We start from the raw sequence: 22,825 nt of genomic DNA on the forward strand, positions 1-22,825 counted from the left end.
CCACCATGAAATTTACCCACTTGAAATTTTACACACTTTAGCAAGCGGATGCAAAACCCACCAAGAAGTAGGGAAGGATGTATGTCACGAAGGGACAAGATGCTGCATAACTTGTTTTGACTCAGAACTACTATGAACTCTCCCTGATGATATTCTCATAGCTGTAAAGTAGGCGGGAAACTTATGTGTGTATTATTTAAGCAATAACTCCAAAGCAGATTCAACTGTCAAGAAACTTCAAAAGGCATGAGAAAATCATGACTCCTTACATGACTCATCATCAACAAGGATTTAGAAGATTAGGAAGAATGGGAATGACAGATTGTTTAGGGGGGGGAACCCATCTGTGGGCCTTTCCTATTTTAAGAAACTTAATGCTATGTAGCTCCCCAGTATTCACCCATAACACCTGCAAACAGGTTCATCGATTACTCTTCTCCCCCTTATTTGCTTGGTTGCCATGTTCATATATTTTCCCCCCATTGTGCAATGCCAGGGCGCTCCTATTGGCAAAGCAATTAAGTATACTTCAAGATAAACTGTGCTTCGAAAACCTGAGATTACCTGAAGAATTGGAACAACAGGATAGAGGGCCTCAATAAACTTGTTCCAGGTCATTGGTGCCATCATCAATCGGCCCTGAAGAAGATACATCAGCATAAATGTGGCAGCTGAGGATACCTGCTTTAACGAGAGAAGGTAAGAGAGAGCAATAAAGAGCAGCTAAGCCAATTTGTTGATGTCAGAAACAGAAATTAGGCTGTGCCTCAGGACTGCACACCAAATAGTTCTTGTGCTTTAAAAGAAAACAATGGCTGTGGTGAAATACTGTAATGAGCCTCCTGTCTGTTCACAACAAATAGTCTTCAAGTAGAATGTAAGAATTGCATATGGTACATCAGTGAAAAGGACGGATAAACCTAGCCCCACCCCACCCCCACAGAAAAGATTTAGGTAATACATTCACAGCATATAAGGTGAGGGAAAAGTAGCAGGGATAGAAGGCTGCCTTTGCTTGCTCCCCATGGAGCAACAGGAACATTATAGGAATATGCTTCAGCAGAACTGCCATATTTCTGTGTTTTCATGTTCCAAGTTTCTTGCTGAGAACAGAGTTGCACCCCTAAGAAATCTCAGCTTTGAGGTGTCTAGTACTCAAGATCGAAAATAAGGTTCAAAAGGTTTTAGAAACTTCTGCTGAAGGCTAAAAAGCAAAAAGAGTGCTTAAGTGGCACTGAGCAACTCTTTCCTGACTGCCTTTCCATACCTTAGACAAAAAGTTTATGTGGCTAGCAAACATTTCAAGGCAAGCAGCTCAGTGGTAAACAGCAAGTTTCTAGTTTCCTTCCATAATTACCACCAATTCCCCTAGTCTCCATATAGCCTCTACAACTGCAGAAGTCCCTAGATGAATAAACCTGTTCTTCTGTATGTCAAAGACAGCATGCAACTGTGTTCAAAGACAAAGTGTTTTCAGACAGTCTCTAACAGGGTAAAAGGCGGCAGACACATATTGGCCCTACTTAGTGTTTATGGGGGTCTTTTCATCTTCAGTGCCCTCCTCCAAACCCCTCAGATGCTGGGACTACAGAAAAGCAATGGATGAACTCCTTGTCAGGCTCCTTCCTCCATCTTAAATCTTCTGAATGACACTTGGGGCCAACGAATGTCACAGCTCTCCTTTGCTGGTGAAACAGTACTTCCATCAAAATGTTATTACAACTCTTTCTTGACAGCCTTCTCCTAATACTGCCTGTAATAATTCTTTCTTTGAAGAAAACAATTCCTTTTAACATACAGGTCAACTCAATTATAATGTACAAAAATCGGTACCTCATGTTGAGAGTCTTGAAGGCCAAAACTACAGATTTCATAGAGAACTTTGGGATGAAGCAAGAAATGTATTTCATGGCAGACTGAAGATGTAGGTTTAGCAATATTATGAATGCCTAAGCATTCCTGAAGAGAAAAAAAAAAGATGTTTGTGTTATCAAGTCAGTTTTGTAACCAGTACTGCCTTCATGTTCCATGGATTGAGCACAAGTCAGGCATTACATATTAGCTTACAAATATCTCACAACTTCTTTCAAGGAGTTCATGGGGTGGAAAGGTTCCTCCACTCAACAAAGTAGACAAGGATGAAAGTGGACTGTCCCAAGGTCATCAAGTAAGCTTCAACACCTGATCAAGAATGCAAATCCTAGTCACTTTCATCTGAGTCAAAAACTAGTTCACACAGGCTCTCCATGATGGCCCTATTTCTCTACCATGAGTGAAAAGCCATTTATATTGACTGAAAGGAACTACAAATCAAGATAATTCAGTGGGAAGACAGAGAAGAACGCTATCCAGTAAACACATCCCCTCTTAACCAATAGCTACAAATACACAGGAGAAATTACAACTCATGTAGCAAATCCTGGAATATCAACCCAATACTACCAGGCCCATAGCTAACATGGGGCCCAGCCCCCCTCCCTCCACTGCAATCAATCAATCAGTTTATTACGGTCGAAGACCCATCAAACAACATACAGTCAAAAACAGTCTCCAGAATGTCGTAAGGCATTACAGAGAAAAAACATCTCAAGGAGTATTAAGGAAGTTCTTGCGCTTTATAGTTGCAATAAAAAGAAATTTAGCAACATTCCTTGAAATAACCGTGGATTTGTCCTCGAGTAGGTGTTTCAGCAAAAGTTCCTCGGACTGAAATACTAATTGTCCTTTAAACCTAAATGACCTTAATAGAGGCATAATTAAAAGGGCTCTTTCTTCTGAATAGTGGGAGCAATGAAATAATATATGGGGGAGGGTCTCTATTAACTCGGAAGGGCATGAGCATAATCTCAAATGTCTGGGGATACGTTGATCTAGTGGGGGCTGTGCGGGTGCGCGCCAAGCAGACCCCCCCCTTGCCCAGGAGCCTTTGATTTAATTAGCTAGTGGCCCCCCCAAGACCCCCTCCCCCCAAAAAACCCTAGCTACAGGGCTGAATACTACTAAGGCAGCTTTTCTCAAAGAGTGTTCCCTTGAAAGATTATTAAATGCAAAAGCAAGTGAACACACAGTTAATGAGAAATATTTCTCTGGTTCGGCACAAGCCACAGGTCACTTTAAACACTAACCTTAACCATTTCAAGACAGCAGCTATAGGTTTTGCTTCTTACATTCAGCACAGGATGGGACAACAGATGAAGGAGCAGCTTCTGACTCTCAGAACGCAGGAATGGGCTAGCCTGAGCAGACTTCCATCTGCAAACAGAAATAATTTTGATTTGAGGGCCTGCCTGGCTACTTTCAAATTAAGACTGAAGGCTTTCTTCTTGTAATCTAATTCCTTAGGAGGTCTCTTGGATTTACTAAAGGAGGATAACTTTAGAAGTACCTGGGAAAGATGTATAGATAATAAGCTTGAACTGCTGGAATTACTCTCCATGATGCTGAATAATACAATTTATGATGAAGCTTTGAGACTCATCATGATGAGGGCATCTAATCTTGACCAGGCGAGTACATCATCTCGGGCAAGGTGTGTATGTTCTACTCTTGCACTAGGGATACAGCCCCCTATGGCTTTACCTGCATATCTCTCTTATAATCCCTACATTTGTAACCTTCCTGTCTACAGAGTTAATGGGACATTTCACGAATATTGCATTCTCTGTACGGCTTTGTGATTGTGTATCTTGAATGACTGAGACATTGGATCATCTGTTTTCTGCCCTCATTGGTTAATACCCAGGTCCATCTGGATTTGCCTGATTTTGCTTAAGTAGCATCTACCTACAGAGATTTGGGTGGTATCACAATTATTGGCTGATTCTGATCCCAAAATAACCTATCCAGTTGCAAAATATTTAGCTACAGTTATTTCTCTGATACATTAGAGAAATATCTGTAATGATCCATTATGATTTTATGTTCCTAGGGATGTGGTCATCCTTTATGTACTTTGCTATGTAATTTGATCGGTTTTAGTTTTATGTAATATCACTTCGTTGTTCTAAATTGTTCTGCTAAGCTTTGGTCAAAATGAGCTAAATAAAGATTTCAATACAAGATCGTATCATTACTTTAAAAATAGATTTCCTTGGGGAAGCAAGTGCTCGGGGGTTTTCATAACTTATTTAGTTACCTGCTATTTTATTTTATTAGTTGTAACTTGCATTGCTGCTTATGACTTCAGTTCCCAGTCCACTTAACAAGTACTATGATTCATTGAGCCCATGACACTTATTTCTTAACAAACATGTTTAGGACTGGGCTGAAATATTCTAGCTTCTGCAGCCATTTTCCCATCGGTTGTCTCCTCTCATGTTCAAGTTTAATTTTCCAGTTCCTGGGGCAGAGGCCTGAGTTTTCTTTATGCTACTATGTAAAGCCATGTCCAATAGATGGCACTGTACAAAACACCCAGAACTGTTTGTTCCTGACAAAGTGTTGGCATATACATAAATAAATTTTAGTTGGGTAAAGTTAAAATGAATATCTTGAGTACAAGCAGTTAACTGAACTCCCATTCTCCATCTTCAGCAGTGGCACGAGGTTATAAGCGAAAGAAAATACTCCCTCAGATAAGAAAAAGTGACATACTTACACATTTGAGCAAATTTTGATAAATTTCTGGAGAAGGGGAAAGTACTGATGATAAGGAAGACTTTTAAGGGCTTGTTCTGCCAGCTCCAATAAATCAAAAAGATTCTTTTCTCCCTAAACGAGTAAATACAGAGACATAATATATAAGATGTGATATGAGCAACCTACATGAACAGTTCATAACCTAAGAGTAATGTTTCAGCCACACAAATGCTCAACATACAAGCCTGATAATCATATGGAATATAAATACCAATATAATCCGCATGCATCTACTAGCTTCATTGAAACGGCCCCAGATCAGTGCTTCCCAATCCCAACAGTTGGGTGCTGATCCAAAAGCAGGTAGCACAGGTTGTAAACACTGTTCCCTCTAAGCTGAGTTAGTGTGAGCTAGCTCACTGTTTTTTAGCCTCCAGCTCACACATTTTTGTTTTAGATCGGGAAGGATGGCTCCAGAGCAAACTAATTTATGCACCAGCCAAATTACTTGCTCACAACTTTATTGCCAGTAGCTCACAAAGTAGAATTTTTGCTTACAGGACTCCACAGCTTAGAAAGAACATTGGTTGTAAATCTGGGTCAAAGGTTCTTGAAGTTTTATTAATTTGTACATGTGGGGGTTTGGGGGGGGCATGGTGGCTCAGAGGTTAAGACACTGAAGCTGCAGACAGGAAGGTCTGCAGCTCAGCAGTTTGAGACCCTAGTGCTGCGTGATGGAGTGAACTCCCGTCTCTGGCCCCAGCTCCTGCCAACCTATCAGTTCGAAAACAAGAAATTGCAAGTAGATAAATAGGTACCGCTTCAGTGGGAAGGTAACAGTGTTCCATGTGCCTTGGTGTTTAGTCATGCTGGCCACGTGACCATGGAGAAGTCTTTGGACAGTGCTGGTTCTTCAGCTTGGAAACTGAGATGAGCACTGCCCCCTAGAGTCGGATTCGACTAGCTTTTGAGCAAAGGAAACCTTTACCTTACATGTATTTTAAATTTTAAGTAGGTTGTCACGAGTGTTCCCTTTAAGCTGTGTTAGTGTGAGCTAGCTCACAGTTTTTTAAGCCTCCAGCCCACACATTTCTTTCTTAGCTCAGGGAGGATGGCTCCAGAGCAAACTAATTGATGTGGCACCCCTATCGCTCGCTCACAACTTTAATACCAGTAGCTCACAAAGTAGAATTCTTGCTCACAAGAATCCACAGCTTAGAGCATTGGTCATCACACCAAGTAAATTTGGACTTGTGGGTCATCATGCCAAAAAGAATGAGAACCAAAACCTAGTTGGGAAATTTAGATTTTGGGGTGGAGCCTAGGGAGGGTGGAGTTTAGAGAAGGGAATGAGCTCAGCAAGGATGTCTATCCAATGTTCAAGATAGCATCCACCCAAAGCTACCATTTTCCCATTGGGAACTTATCTCTGTAGTATGGAGATTAGTCGTTAATCTGGGAGAACTCTAGGGAACACCTGGAGGTTAGCAACCCTAGGTCTATTGATGCAATATCATGGAGTAATGGATGGTTCTCTCAAACGCCTTGATTAAGCCCTACCCTTGCAGTCAAACTCATTGATGCAACAGTGCAACATTTTTGATCTTTTCTGTTTGACCCTGTGATGGCTCCCGCCCGCTTCCCTCCCTCTGAGGCAAGATTTTCCCTCCATATTCCTTTCCCTTTCTGATCAAACAGCCCTAGTGGTCTGTTTTCTTCTTTCCTGAAGAACCTTGGCTGTCCCACCCTGTGTCAATATTATATTTTACTGCTGGCTCAGCCCAGGAACCTGAGGGAAGGGTCAGGATTGTCCTTTAACATAAACCACTGTAAATGATTTTTCAAAGTGATCCCAGTAGACTCCGGTGCCTCTTGAAAGCTGCTTTGCAAGCAGCACCATGATCTAACTGCATCTACAGCACCTCCTTGTCGGCATTTCAAGAAGGCAACACACCGCAGACTTTGGGCTGTTTCCATTATGCCCTGAAACATCTTTTTGTCTCCCACCCCTCCCTTGTGTATCAACAGTTCAGGCTGACTGGGGAGCTTGCAAAAACTTGCTCACTGCTTTGTGACAGCTTTCGTTGGTCCTAATAAAATAGTAACGTTTTGCTGTGCTGCTGTTCTCTGGGGTGGTTTCTAACAGATCAGCACTTCCCCCTACAATAGTTGCCTGTCAGTGTGATGTCATAGTCAGAGTAGGATCGGGAGGGGGGCGCGGGGGACCCGGATTCAGATTGCCACTCTGCCATGCAAGCCTGCTGAGGGACTTGGGCTAGCCACTCTCTCTACCGACCTACCTCACACGGTTGGTGTTGTGAGAATAAATGGAGGGGGGGAATAAACTTAAGCCGCTTTGGGCCCCCACTGGGGAGAAAGGCGCGGTATAAATATCAAAATAAATAAATATTGTTGACTGATGCGATGCACTACCATGAAGAGTATTCCCCGATCGTTCGGTTATACACACAGTATTTATATGGCAAAACATCACAAACAGTCAGGCCATATGGATGTCAGCAAACACACGGGAAACACAGCAAGGTTGAGTAAATGTGGAAAATCACTGTGTTCAAACAAAACACACAGTTCTGATATGCTACTATAACTTCATTATTCGATTATATACTTATAATATACAGTAAAGACCCCAGTGCAACCTAATGATTATAGTGCACTGATAACAATTACAAATGAATATGACAATATAAATCTTGTAGAGACGAATATGCAGACAGGATTCAATGTTGTAGGCTGTCTTGCTTTCAGAAAAAAGGTGCAGCAAACGTCATGCAACACGCCTCCCAGGCAAAAGTTGCATGTTTTGAGAAATTCTTCAGGCAAATTATTTCTCCTGGAACCAAAGCTCACAATGCTACAATGCACAAGTCAAGAAATTCTGTAGAAGGCTTCTCAGGTTCTCCATATGTATGTCAGAGCTGTCTTAAATCACTACTTTGTAATGAGACACTATGGTAGGAAAAATGAAGGAAAAATTGTCCTTTACCTTGACTAATGCCATTTTATAGTGCTGCTTCGTCTGCTTGCTGAGGAATGAACTTCTGTACCTCAGGAGTTGGCAGAATAACAGGCAACTGTAGAAGCCATTTCAGCAAGTTGAGCATAGCTTCTTATCAATAGATAAGACCCCAAGAATGTGGGAACACATTTTTAGACACGTGCAGTACACTAATGGCTACACTCACAAACCTCTGCAGATGAGTGGATGTATTGAGCTGCTATGCTATGAAATTGGTGGGAATGGAGGTGATGTAAAGATGGCATAAGCTGGTAAGGTGTTATAGAGAAGGGGCTTGGAAGAATGCTTTTGCAAGTTTTGTAGTTGTCTTAGAAAGTTATCACTGCCTCCGTGTGACTACTGAATTAAGAACCCCTCGTCAGGACCAAGAATTTCATTGTCAGAAACTAGTCACACTAGGTTTTCCCCCCCAGTAATCCCCTCTGCTAAGGAAATCATAAACTACAAAGCAATTATATTGATATGTAAAGAACCTGAAGATGCTTTTAAACACAGCTGGCAAAATCCATGCATTCACTAAGTCAAGAGATTCCCCGCCCCCCAAAAAACCCAAGTCATAACTCACTCTCCCACCTACTCCAAAATACACAGAACCTCACTATCTATGAAAGAAAAAAGATTTAGAATGGCCAGAAGTCCTTATACCCCTGGGCATACAAATAACTACTGTGACTAAGTCAATGAAGCCTTGTCAGCAATTAACACTGCTGAAATTAACATTGATGGTATCGGTTTCTTCCACATACAGTAAGTTTTGTAAAATATATTTACAAAATATGTTTAATCATACACAGCTGTCACCTTAAAATTACTTGATGCATTAAAAATGTGCTCAGGTATTTAACTTATACTACTACATCACAGAATTTCTCTCTCTTTTACCATGTTGAAGTACAGCTTTTGAACTTCCAAGAAAAGGTCAAAAGTAAGTGTTGGATCAACTGAGGCGGTTGTTGTGGTGGGGCTGGAGAGAGTATTCTTTAAACAGAAATTGTCCTACTAGTACACTAGTCAAACAATAATTGTATACAACACTGCAAAGTTTATGCGTACAAATATTCAACACTGAACCATCTCTGTTACCATGTTTAGATGTTTCCTACCTCTTTGTCAACATCCAGCATAAAGTTACAGGTACATTCAATTGAATAGACAACCTCTGAAGTTTGCTTATAAGTTCTGTAGTTCTCTGAATTCATTTGTTCCAAATAGGCTGTGACTGAGCTGTGAATACTTGGATATTCCAGACAGAAAGCCATGTCCACAGAAAGGACAAATAAAGCATCCAGTAAACTTTCTGGTAAAACTTTGCTGGCCTAAAGGAAGAAAACAGAAAATAATAGAGGAGAAGGTATTTAAAGACAAGACAAGCACTAGCTATTTATTTTTAACATTTGATAATTTGCCAGCCTTTTAACACATACACAATTCCCTCAAAGAAAAAACCCTATGAAAATTGATTTGCAGATCTCATAAACTTGTATATAGAATTCAGAACAAATAAACGATCCAAGAGGATGAAGCTGTCTAGTAAGAGGTCATGGTTGTTATTGATGCACTATGTAACTCAGAGTTTTTACACGACAGAGCACGGGGAATTGCCCTTAAAGAGTTCAGAAACTGTGGTAGTGTGTCTCATTAAGGTGCTAGTTCACCAAGAATGCATACAACATGCTGTTACACTGGCTATTTGTGAACTCTGAGCACAATTCAAGATAAACCTTATATGTTCTGGGCCTTAAATTAAGGGACAGCATTCTCTCTTTCACTTCCCTCCTACATAAGAATATCTAAGGGCTCCAATTTCCAACCCTCAGAAAGATGATATGGACAGGACTCTGCAGTGTTATGCAAATTACTAAGCTTTCCATTAAAAAAGGCCTTATCTGCACCTAGTGTTGTTGATATGTCACCTAGCATTATTTTTACTGACTGATCATCAAGTGTCTTCTGTATTAAACTGTATCATTAAAAAGTGTTCTAAAAGTTATTTGAAGGAACTTTTTAATATACTCATTAGCTACCTTGAGTTTCCATGAGGGGAAAAAATATGGTTATACTCTTTTAGAATTTGCTTAAGGATTACTCTAATTTTTTGAGGAGGAGGAGGAGATTGGCTTTATACCCCGCCCTTCACTCGGAGTGTCAGAGCGGCTTACAAACTCCTTTCCCTTCCCTTCCCCACAACAGACACCCTGTGAGGTAGGTGGGGCTGAGAGAGCTTCCAAGACAGGTTAGGAAGACCTTTAACACAGCATACAAAATAAAACAAGCCTCTATATTTCTCATACGACAATTCAGAACAACCAAAATTGAACAACAGCAATAAAAACTAGTACATTCAGCCTTCAGAAGTTAGCTCACAGAGCAACAAGAATTCATCACTACTCAAAACCAAATATTAACCACCTCAAGGGTGTACAGATTTCATGCCTCACTTAAAACAAAGATGACACCAGACAAACCTGCCATAGAAGACAGTCCCATTGCTGGAGTACAATCACAGATAACACTCCACCTCCAGTGAATACCCACCTAGACCTGAAAGTGAAAGTGCTCAACTTCTGTACAACTCACATAGGAAAAAGTAGTATTTTGCAATCCTAAGAGAGTTACTCTAGGACCATTCATTTCAGTGGACTTAGACTGGCCTAACTCTGCACAGAATTGCACTGTAAGTCATGTAAGGCTAGTTAACCTGGCAGCAGTGTTCTGAACTAGTTTGACCCTCTAGAGCCTTAACCCCCTCTATTAGAGTAATTGAGCTTTGTTATTACAACAGTACAGATAACTATGCCAAAATCCTTACTTTACTGAAGGGGACATGGGAGGCAGGCACACCAAAGCCAGAAAGTAACCTTTGTGCTGCAGACACCAGTATCACATCCATAAGCAACAGGGCAGAAGCCACTGGAGTACAGTGGCTTCCATTTTCATCATGATAGCATTTCCAGATCACATAGTCAGCAGTAGTAGAACTTAGTGATGTCTCCTGTTGAATTTCCCTGTCTATCTCCCAGTGAAGGACTTCCAAGCCAGATGGTCATGGCAATTTCAGTCCCAAAACCAGACCAGAAGCCCCAAACTGAAATTGGTCTATATAAATAATTTCATCTGGGAATGTCTTAAGATGGCTGCCTGTACACTTAAGCACTATGACTGCACCGGACTCTGGTTCAATAAGAATGGAATGCATCAGTACAACCAACCTCTCATCCAGCTACACCAAAAACAGCATGTTCCCAACCTCATTAGTTAAACAACTGTTGACCCTCATCAATTACCGAACTATATCAACAAACAAAATCTTTATTTGCCCAGATAACAGCACGGCTGCATGGGAAGTACAGCCTATTTCACATATTTTACCATTATTTCTGCACAGACGAGACACTGTGAGAAACAATCCTAAATCGGAACTAGACTAACTGAAGTATAAATCAGACGATACCATTGCACTTTTGTTTAACCACCAGATGGCAGGCAGAGTATCAAACCTACATTTACCAGTCCTTTATAAAATTGCAGTAACATTACACAATTTAGTCCACGTTATAAAAATTGCATTGCGATAATGCATAATTGACACAAAGAATAAAATATGGCAGAGATTTATTTAGACATTCATAACTGGAAACTCTGAGATAATGGATTGAATAAAACGGAGCAAAAAGACAAAGAATGAAGCACTGCTTCATCTCCTTCCTCCAACTGGTGCAGCCCTTTGTCCTCTTCTTGTTGAACAAAATGGAACACTTCAAATTATATACCCATACTAGAAATCAAACCATTCACTGTACTCCGAAACACACAAGCAATAAATATAACTTATGGATCCAAATGTTTTTCATGAATTTAAAAAATGCACTTGACAACTCTACGCCTATAAAACAGGCCCCACTGATGCCCACCTTAGAATACTCACTCTTGCCCCTGGGTTGCCCCTGAACTCAAAACACACTTCCATTGAGGTGAACCCTATCTACAAGGAAATATCCCATTAAATAAGTTTTCTAATAGTTCCAAATATTCACATGGTTCTCAAAATTGCACACACCCAATATTCCAAAATGAAAGATTTTTACATTTATAATATTTTCTAAGTGAGAATTAAAATTACATACTACACTTAAAAGAGTTATGTGGCTGAATCCCTGCTTGACAGATCCAAATGCAGGGCTACCTACACATATCTCAAAAGGGCACTTTTAAAAATTACTGTTAACATATGTTGCTTGTTTTTACAGTAGACTTGAACACATAGGTGGGTAGGGAAAATGGCCTCTTACCTTTTCCACAGGGAGAAGCACTTGCAGCAGTCGAACTGTGAAAAGTGAAACACTAATAAACATCATTCTGTGGTGTAATATAAGAGCATCTGCTGCCCCTGAGCCCACATTACTTTGGTGGTAAGAAATGGTTTCACCCAATGAATCCAGGACTCTAAGCAGCTTTTCTTTCTGCAAATAGAAAGAAAATGGTCATTTAGTGTTCCTTAACAAAAATTAAGAAAGCCAAGAATACATCCAGTTGTTACTGTGCTACCCTTATAAGATAAACATGCCCAAGATAAGCTACTCTCTACAGGTTCATAAGAAATTCTAAAATAAAGCTACTTTAGCTTCAATGTCTGACATCTGTATGGAAAACAAAGCTGGCTATACAAAATTGAGATAGTATTCCATTAAGAAAACCCTTCATAAAATTGCAATATAAATTCAGTGCCTCTTCCTTTTCTGAATCCAACTTGAATAGCTGGCAGTTCTCATTCTTTTCTATTTCTTTACACTGGTTATTATAATAGTTCTCTTTGTCTCTATGTGTGTGTTGCTAGAACTCTGCATTTAGACTTTTGATTCTGTTTATGTCACCTTTTAATTTGTTTCTTACCTTTAGGAAATCTCATCATCTATCAAGGTTTTTCTTTTGGTTACAGGAATAGTCTTTGTGCATTCTTCCTTGATAATACCTCTGGTTTCAACCCATAGTTCTCCTGATTCACATTCACTTGAATTTAATAATCCAAAATCTGTTCTTTACACGGTTTTTAAACTTTTCAGGAACATTCCTTAGACTGTATTTTGGCACTATTATGAAGGTTTTGGTGTTTTTCTTCAGCTTTATTCTAATTTTCAGTATTTCATAGTCTGTACCACAACTGGCTCCTGTTCTTGTTTTAGCAGAGAGAATAGAGCTTCTCCATCTTCTGCTTCCAAGTATGTAATCTATTTGATTTCTATATTGGCTGCCTGGTGATGTCCACGTATACAATCGTCCATTTGGTTGCCCGAAATGTGTTTGCAATGAACAAATTGCTGTCTTCACAGAATTCTATGAGTCGATGTCCTGATTCATTTTGTGCTAGCCCAAATCTTCCAACAATATTTGATTCTGGTTTGCTTCCTACTTTTGCTTTCCAGTCACCTATGATTTTCAGCACATCTTCCTCAGATGTGTGATTAATTTCTTCCTGGACATTTGCATAAAAACTTTCAGTCTGTTCTTCACCAAAATCAGCAGTTTGGATATAAACTTGAATGACGGTTACATTGACAGGCTTTCCCTGAGGTTTGATTGATATTATTCAGTCAGACTTTCTATTATGGCCCCTGACAGCCTATGCTACATATTTCCTCACTATTAGAGCAACTCCTTTTCTTCTGTGCTTTGTCATTTCCCAAGTAAAACACTTTGTAATTTTCTGACTGAAAATGTCCTAATGCAGTCCACTTTAGTTCACTTATTCTCAGGATTGCAATGTTTTAAATGTTCCATTTCTAATTTTATTATTTCAGGCTTACCTTGATTCATACTTCCCACATTCCATGTTCCTATTACATGTGTCAAAACAGCTTTGGACTTTCGTTTTACATCCATTCACATCAACAACTGAACATCCTTTCAGCTTTAGTTCGGCTGCATCATTAAGAGTAGCACTAGACGCAGTTGTCCTCGGCTTTTCCTCAGTAGCCGAGTGGCATCTATCCTGAAGGGGTTCCATCTTCCAGCACAATTCTTTTTTCGTTTTGGATTGTCTCATCATAGGGTTTTTGAGGTAAGAGTTGGTCAGAAGTGGTTTGTCATTGCCTTCTTCTGCGAAGTACTAACTGGGGTTAGCTGAAGTGACACAGCTGCTGTCTACGAATGATCCACTGCCAGTGTCACCTTCCACTGCTGCTGCTGCCCAGTAGCTACCCTTTAAGGATCCCTCCGCCACCCATCACCACTGAAACTGTGTTCTCTTCTGCTGATGTGGCCATCAATCCCTGAAGAGGGCGGATGCCTCTTAGTCTGGTGTCTCAGCTGCGACTATTCTGCCTTGAGTGACTCCTAGAAGTTTAGACCCCTTATGGTATTGCTCTCAGCTTCACTGACACACACAAGCCCCCTCACCACATTAATGTGTGCATCCAAGGGGAGGAATCCCTAAATAACTCACACAACTCACAACAGAACCATGAAACATTAAACAAGCCAAGCATTAATTAGAAAACACTAATATACCTATAATGTGCTAATAGATCAAAACAGATAAATTCACTAACGTGAGACTCTCAATCAAAGCTTCACTTTTTAAGGTTCCAGAGAGATGAACTGCCAATCTTCAATCTCATAAACGTCAACCTTCAATTCAGTTATTTCTTGAACGAATCCAAAGTTATAGAAGCTGCACAAATTGTCCTTTGAGCTAAAAATTTTTACTTCCAGTTACATATGAAGAGTTCCAAATAGAGTTAGAGAAAGTTCCAGTGGCTCTGTTAATTCAGGCAAAAGAAATTCCTAGCTGATTTGAATTAGCTCTGGTTAGTACAAGGCAGTAAGAAAAAAGTAAGGCTCCAACATGAGATGAATTGACTGAATAAAGGAAGCCATGGCCTTCAGTTTGCAAGATCTCAGCAAGGCTGTCAATGACAGAACGTTTTGGAGAGCACTAATTAATGGGGTTGCCATAAGTCAAAAGAAACTTGATGGCACATAACACAGAGAAGATGTAGCATTCAAGCACGTGTACTCCTCCTAAAGGGATTCAAGTCTGTAGTCTCTGTGTTAATTCCCATCCAAGTACTGACCATGGCTGATTCAGCTTAGCTTCCAACACCTGACAAAATTGGGCTAGCCTGAGCTACCCAAGTCAGGGCCATTCATTCAAAGAGTCGGCATAGGTCAGAAGTGACATGGCCACACCTAACACACACACAGTTCCAATTAGCTCAAAGGTACCTTATATAATAGTCTTAAATACTCAAACAACAAATCTTCTGAAATAACAAGCAACCAACAGACAACCAAGAAGAAAATGTGCTTTTCTCCAAGGATGGCTCTAAGAATATCCTTAGCACCTACCTATGACGCAGAGCCTCTTTGCCACTCTGATGAAATATATAGGAAAAAGAAAGCCCTCCCAAGCAGCACTACGCATCTGATAAATGCAGTCCTGTCTCCCCATCTCCCTGGGAGGAAGGTTCCAAAGTCCTCTGTGGAGAGTATCAGCTGGGCTTCTAGTACCTTGAAGGAGAACATCCTTCTAGCACACCTTGATAGAAGTTTGAGATGGCAACCACTTCAACCCTCAGGACTGCGGTCCCAACAACCAAATATTTTATGCATTGTAACAAGATTTCCCATTCCAAATTCTTGATAAGATATAGGCTAGAAATTTTAATTGATTATCCCTTTTTAACAAAAGCAGATTTTTATACATCTTTATCTTGGAACACTCACAAGTTCTAGCCCAAAGAGACTGCTTTCTTCCCAAACGTTTTCTGATACAGCATCCACAATAAGCAGTAGGTCTTCAGCAAGCAACTCGAGGACCTGCATGATCATTCTCTTGCTACCTAAGAATTCACATGGGAAGGTTAGAGAACTTAATTTCCTCGCTACAAAGCATTCAAGACAGGAATTTGAAACAAGTATTACTGGAATTCTGAACATCTCTTTCTTGCATTTTATGTCAGTGCTCAGCATCTAATCCCACTTATTCCTAGCAATTTAGAAAACCTTTGAATTATATATATATTTTCTTGATAAAGGGAAGGCTTTGATAACTCATAGACTGACAAATTTAGAACCATTCCAAGTATTAAGAGGATCCCTCTAGTTCAGATCTCCACTCCTTTTGATAGTATTCCAGGCAACATGACAGCTATTTAATGTCACTATATTACAGCCAACCAGGGCTTTTTTTGTACAAAATGCCCAGCAGGAACTCATTAGCATAATAGGCCACACCCAACAGCAGAAACGCATTAGCATATTAGGTCACACCCCTGACATCACAACTCATTGGCATATTAGGCCACACCCCCATGTTACCAGAAGTGTGGTCATCCAGCCACACCCACCTTTTGCTTCTTATTCTGTTTACCTTGTTTATCAATCATGACAGCTAAATGAACAAAGGCATTTGCTTTAAAAACAAATGGCAGCCAATTGAATTTTTTCCTTTAAAATGGCAGCTTGGTCTACTCTGTATAAGCAGTGGCTATATAAGTCTGGGGCTGTTCAACAAGTTTGGTAGCTGCCAGGAATACCAGGACAGGCAGCTGTTTATTTCCAAAATACCATACACAAATGTTACAGCCAGATAACATAAAACTCTGGCATTTCCTCCTTGGCTCTTTGTTGCCCATCCTTAATGATTATTGTTAATGGATTCCCAGACAGTCTTTTCCATGAGACCAACAAGCTGCATTTGTTTTTCTAAGACAAAGACATTTGGCTTCCTAACATTTAATGCAGCCAAATCAGCTCATATACTGCCTATCCCTACTTCATGTATCTCTACAGAGCATTTTAACAGTTTCTTTACAAAAATATTCATTTTTTTTGGGGGGGGGGGGATTCCTAATGGTACAGAGCTCCCAGATTACCACAAGCAAGGAAAACATGATCCCGCTCTTTCAGTTACCTATTCTTAGAAGAGGTACAGCATATTCCAAGATAGCCACACTGAACTGAGGAAGACTAAGCTGTTGGAATTGTAATTCCAAAGAGTTTTCATTTTCCAGTTCTGGCAGGTCCATATAGCCCATATCTAAAGGTGAATAAACTCTGGAATTCTTAGAAGAGGTACAGCATATTCCAAGATAGCCACACTGAACTGAGGAAGACTAAGCTGTTGGAATTGTAATTCCAAAGAGTTTTCATTTTCCAGTTCTGGCAGGTCCATATAGCCCATATCTAAAGGTGAATACACTCTGGAGTTGGCATTTGCATGAGCACTGCTTCCACTACAAAAGTGAAACAACAGCAACATTAGTACACAAAATACATCCCACTGCTCACAGATAGCAGTAACCCAGTTGCCTTGAAAAACACAGCTTGACAAATTCTTGGGGGATTGGGAGGTTGGGATTTGTCAGATACCCATCATAGTACCCCTTTCTTACCCCCCTTCCCCAACAATGACCCACAGCATAAAATTCCCACAGCACGATAAAGACTTTATGCAAGAAATGAGTTGCGCAAAAAGCCTAGCCCACAACACTTCTGATCATATGGGATATCACTGGTGAGAATCATAAAATTAAGCAAAGGCATAGCAACAATGACATCAGCTAAAGGGGCTGCTACCACAATCTGGAGGTGGGCATAGACACTATTTAATGCTACACTAACAAGATGACACTTTTACTACTGTATACCAAGTCAGATTCAGTGACATTCAGAACTGCTTCACATCATGAGCAAAAAGGGTTATGTATTAAGGTACCAGAAAACTACACGTGCTTCCTTCTGCTTGCTAACATTTTAGCTATTGACCAAGATCTGATGTACACATGAGTCAAGGCATCCCCTAACTACACATGCTTCCTTCTGCTTGCTAACTTTTTAGCTATTGACCAACATGAGTCAAGGCATCTCCAAGTAATTTGCTGCAGTGTTTGTTTGTTTGTTGTTGTTATTGCTTCAGCCACCTATGAAAGGCCTCTACCAGCCCTCTCTCAGTGCTGCAGACCATGTGGCCATTCCACTCAGATTTCACTTCCAACAATATAGTAGCAGAGGCAGCAAAGGGAAACAATAAAGTCATGAGAGTCATGTACCCTAACACAGGGCATTGTGTAAGCATGGGATCTATAAGCCTGACATTCATGCAAAAAGGAGAGAAAGCGCCACACTTCTGTTTGCATGAAAAGATCTCTGCACCTATGCAGCAGAATGAGCCTGATGCCTGCAAGGGACTGATGGAATGGGGTAAGGGTTTAAGCATACTTTCAAAGACGTTAGCATCTTTCTTTTTAAAATTCTTACTATAACCTACCCAGGCCACAGAATGTACAATTGGCCTCAGATGATGCATGCTGTCTGTGCCTGGCTTATAGATATCCCACTTACCCAAGACTATCAAAATTAAATTAATTCCCCACCCTCTAACAAATCCTTAATATCAGCTGCCTCACCTGGAAGATGCTGCATCCCAGTCTTGACCATCACCTCTGGGGCGCTGACCTGTACGCCCTATCACAGATGGTCGAGGGCTGCTACTTCCAGGAGATGGATTCTGAGACTGAGAGAACTGTCTGGCTTCTTGAGAGTATGACATTGAGGAATTCTGGGAGACCGTACCTTACATAAAAAACATACTATCAAACGTCTGTCACAAGCATATAACAACTAATATGGAAATAATTAAAATATTTCATGCTCATGTTCAGTAAAAAATACCTCCTGAACAGCTACATCAGGAAAATTACCTCCGTTACAAAACCAAATTACACCTCAATAAAATCAAAGATAAAAACACACCAGAACAATATATTTATTTGCTTCATTTATATCCCACCTTTCTCCCCAGTGGAGACCCAAAGCAGCTTACGCCATTCTCCCCTTCTCCATTTTAAAAACAGCACAACTGGGGGGAAATAAGATAACTTGAAGAAAACAGCAGCAGATTTACATAATGGAACCATACCTGGGGAAACAATGAGACTGCTCTGCCAGCTGAAAAAGCCTCAGGTCAAAAAGCAGTTAACCCTCTCTACCTCGTACTGCTTCTCAACTTATTAGTTTTAAGCAGTTGACTAAAATACAGAAAAAGCTAGACCCCCATTTGAACGGCTGCAAAAATCTATCACAGATGCATAAAACTGAACAGCTAGAAGAATGATAGGTCTGCTATTATCTTCTCATAAAAGAGGTAATGTCTCCATATGATCTATATCTGGGCACAGGGGAAGAACTGAATGATTTCTAGGCTAAGAAGATTACATTCAAAGGTCACATGATACAGGGTGTCTATGCAACCTGCACCATAGTTGTATAGTCTATCAGAGTATGGATCTTAGAAGAAGAAGAAGAGATTGAAGTTATACCCCACCCTTCACTATCCAAAGGAGTCTCAGAGCAGCTTACAAACTCCTTTCCCTTCCCCTGCCCACAACAGACACCCTGTGAGAGAGCTCTGACAGAAACTGCTCTTTTTTAAGCAGCTGTGCCAGAGCTATGGCTTGCCCACAAGGTCATCCAGCAGGTGCAAGTGGAGTAGTGGGGAATCAAACCCAGTTCTCCCAGATTAGAGTTCGCGCACTTAACCACTACACCAAACTGGCTCTTAAGATACCTCTCTTGCAAAACTCTAGAAGGCAGGGCATTACGGTAAGCCAACATAAAGGCACACCTATAGCGAGGAACAGTCAAATATGAGTAGTAACCGGGGAGCTCTCCAGGTCACAGAATACCAACAATGAGCAGAACAAACATGTCGTGCTCTACAGATTGTGCTGTTATAAAGGTTCCCTTGCTCGAAAGCCAGTTGAATCCGACTCTAGGGTTGCGGTGCTCATCTCCGTTTTAAAGCCGAAGAGCCAGCACTGTCTGAAGACATTTCCGTGGTCATGTGGCCGGCATGACTAAACACCAAGGCGCATGGAACGCTGTTACCTTCCCACCGAAGTGGTACCTATTTATCTACTTGCAATTTCTTGCTTTCGAACTGCTAGGTTGGCAGGAGCTGGAACTAGAGACGGGAGCTCATTCCGCCATGCAGCACACTCGGGTCTCGAACTGCTGAACTACCGACCTTCCACAGCCTGCAGTTCAGCGTCTTAACCACTTGAGCTACCGCAGCTCGTGCTGTTATACTGGTACTTAAATAGATGTTTCTTGATTATTCTTAGGGCTTCCTGTTTGATAACTGAGAAAAGGGAGTCCAAGGAAAGACTGAGGAACTGGAGTCATTGCTCGACAAGTTTATCCCAGTGGGAAACTCAATAATCCTCTCTGACTAAGCCGAGGTAGCCCTCTTGGATGTCAGAGTGTAACAATTTAACTTTAAGGGAAAAAGCCTTCAGGCAGGCTGGAGCTTCAAGAGATGGTTGTCCCAGTGCTCCTTGGAGGGCTACCCCAGCTACACAATTTGGAATTCCAAAGATGGAATGTAGGAACAAGAATAACTGAATCGAAGGACTCCCCTATTTTATCAATCCAGATACCAGCCCCATATAAACTTTATGCGGCCACCTTGGCATTTAACAGTTTGATAGTAGCTGAGATATACTGAGCCTCAGATGAACAGAAGAATCGACAGATAATATTTGATGCCGCTGTAGCCAATCTTTTAATATGAGCAGCTTGCACTGACCCAGTTAATCTCTGGTCAAACCAGATCCCTAAGTATTTAAAATAAGGGACCAATCTCAATAAGAACTGCTAATGCCCAAGGAAGGAAATTAGGAAGTGGGAAGCTTTTAAGACATAATGACAGTGATATCAAACTAAAGATACCTTTACCACCAGACTGAATAGCACGAAACCCTAAAAACAAGATTTTGTCTAGAGCCCAGGTCTCCTGAAGAAACAAAGTCATTCTGTGCCGATAGTTCTTTAATTTCTGGGGAGGAGCTTTTAAGTTTCTCTCCAGCAATGGTCCAGGACAGCAGTTTCAAATACTGTCCCTTTGGTACATTTGAGACATTTTCCAGTCATTGGCTGACATGGATTTGTTGGAAAGAATCATTATAAGATCTAGTTTATCCAGTTACAGGCCTAGGTTATTTAACAATTACCTTAAGTTCAAGTGGAAAAGAAAAATTCTGTTTAGCACCAAAAAAAAAGGCCACATGACCCTATTGAGCATCCATCCCAGAACCCCCAAACCCAGATAGAACATTTATAGTAGCCTAGAGGAACTAGAAATCCTTGCTTCACCAGTAGCTCAGTAGGGTCCTCCAGCACTACTATTGGCTGACTACTAGGATACTGGGCTAATTCAGATGAGCGAAGAAAAAGAGATACTTTCCAAGGCTCTCTGAAGAGTTTTCAATTTATTAATTAGGTGGGGTTGCTCACCAAAAAGTAAAGCCCCAAATGATTCAATCAGATTTGTTTCCATTGGTTTGAAGTGAAATCCCATGCCTGCCTTAGTTGTCTCATCCTTTTAGGCCTTTATCTGATGAGTAACAGAGAATGAGGAAGGATCAGTCACTTGCTGAGAAAGTGGAATAAGATCAATGAGCATAGGCTCTTCACTAGACTCCTTTATCCTCACAAGGAAGATAATCACTAGGCAAACTAAAACCCCTTCTCCTCCTTGGTCTCTGTAGAGAAGAAGGAGCTCGTTCTTCCACAACAGTATCCCCAGAACGGGCTGGCACATCATTGTTAAAACAACTATATTTGTTTGTTACAGAAAAAGAGGAAACTGGCAAAATAATAATCTATTTTACTTTGTTTGGGAAGGGGTGATGTTAAGTCATTAAAAAATAATACCCTCTTAGTCCCATTGACCCACTTCCAAATACTTAACTCTAAAGTATATCCTTAAAATTATATCAGTAATAATGCCAACAAAAGTATAGAACCCTCTCATGAGAAACCCAAATTAAACCCAATGAAAATAATAAACAATAAGATAAATAAATCATGAGATGAAAAAGGTTGCCATTGGAAAACTACAGCTATAGAAGAGGAGGATGGTGCTCAGTCTCTGTATGCCAAGCATCTTATCAGAATGAATGAAGAGAAAACATCCTGAAAAGAAACTCAAGCCTGCCAAAATAGCTGCCTTGAAACAAAAGCAAAGCAAAATCCAAACCAGCAAGTCCAAAAGAACAGACAGCAGACAATAAAAGTGAAAAAACCTTAGCTCTTCAGGAAGCACAACCGGAAGCCACCCAGGTTTTAGGCAACCTGCTTATAATTTGAAGGAATGGTGGCAAAGCTTTCAAAAGGCAACTAATCTAAATTTCAAGCTATCACCTAATGTGCCATTTAAACCAGGTAAGATTTCTTCTGGATGGTTTACAGTTGGCAGATAAGCTTACACTGATAAAACCACACAGGACCTGAGCCTTCAGGGTGATTAAAACTCAATCCAAAAATAGGGAACTGCCATCACCCAGGTTAGCTGAAATCACTACTAACTGCACTCTCCTCTTGTCTGAAATAAATTTTTGTTCACTCTCAACTAGTTCATCACTGCCTCTAGAAAATGGATCAAGTAGGTCCACTTCCTGAGTGTTGTTAATATACTGATGACATCCCCCAAAAAGCCCTCCTCAAAAGTCTTACCAAAAGCCCCCCCCCCCCGTTGGAAGCAGATACAGATGAAGAAGGAACATCCCAAACGGGCAAAAGAAAATGCAAGGATTCAATAACAAAAAAAGATATCCAAGCTATGTTTACAGAGATGAAAAAAGAACTAAAGGAAATCATCACCCCAATTCATCAAAAGCTCAATGCCATACAGAATCCCTGCACCCCCTGCTGGACCAGATGACAAATCTCAAGGAACAGTTGTCAACGATGAACCAAAGCATCACTACTCAGCAGTTACAATTGAACGAGACTCTTAAGATTACGGAGCAAACAGCTGAGAAAGTGAAAGTACTCAAAAGGTGAAGAAAAAGGTGCAAAAACTGGAAAAGAAGCAAGTTTCTACAGAAGAACAACTTTTGCAGCTGCAAATGGAGAAGGCAAACCTGGTCCTCCGATTCCAAGGTGTCCCAGAATCCAAAGTGAAAATCTGAAGCAAATAATGAGTGAAGCATTGGCCCCAGTGACAGATTTCAAGGCGGAATACCTTATGAGTGAGATGGATGTGGCCTACAGGTCCTTTTCCGTATACATAAAGAAGAAGAATCTGCCTGGGGAAATAATAATCAGATTTTCAAAGAGGCACATGAGGGATTCTATCCTGAGAGCAACTGCAGGGTCACCTTTGAAAATTGGGGACAATACTATTAGAATTTTGAAAGACATCCC

The 22,825-nt window shown here is 40.6% G+C and overlaps 1 protein-coding gene across 1 annotated transcript in view; it reads right to left on the reverse strand.

The window, feature by feature from the left end:
- Window positions 1-22,825, reverse strand: part of RTTN (rotatin) — a 143,398-nt gene that overhangs the window by 101,572 nt on the left and 19,001 nt on the right. The window contains 10 exon segments of the mRNA XM_015407629.1: window positions 565-681; window positions 1,834-1,959; window positions 3,126-3,252; window positions 4,598-4,710; window positions 8,722-8,934; window positions 11,908-12,078; window positions 15,341-15,456; window positions 16,530-16,672; window positions 16,816-16,851; window positions 18,025-18,190. Coding sequence (XP_015263115.1) covers window positions 565-681; window positions 1,834-1,959; window positions 3,126-3,252; window positions 4,598-4,710; window positions 8,722-8,934; window positions 11,908-12,078; window positions 15,341-15,456; window positions 16,530-16,672; window positions 16,816-16,851; window positions 18,025-18,190 — 1,328 coding nt within the window.

This window comes from Gekko japonicus, unplaced genomic scaffold, assembly GCF_001447785.1.
Source record: "Gekko japonicus isolate JY-2015 unplaced genomic scaffold, Gekko_japonicus_V1.1 scaffold1379, whole genome shotgun sequence".
Taxonomy (NCBI): domain Eukaryota; kingdom Metazoa; phylum Chordata; class Lepidosauria; order Squamata; family Gekkonidae; genus Gekko; species Gekko japonicus.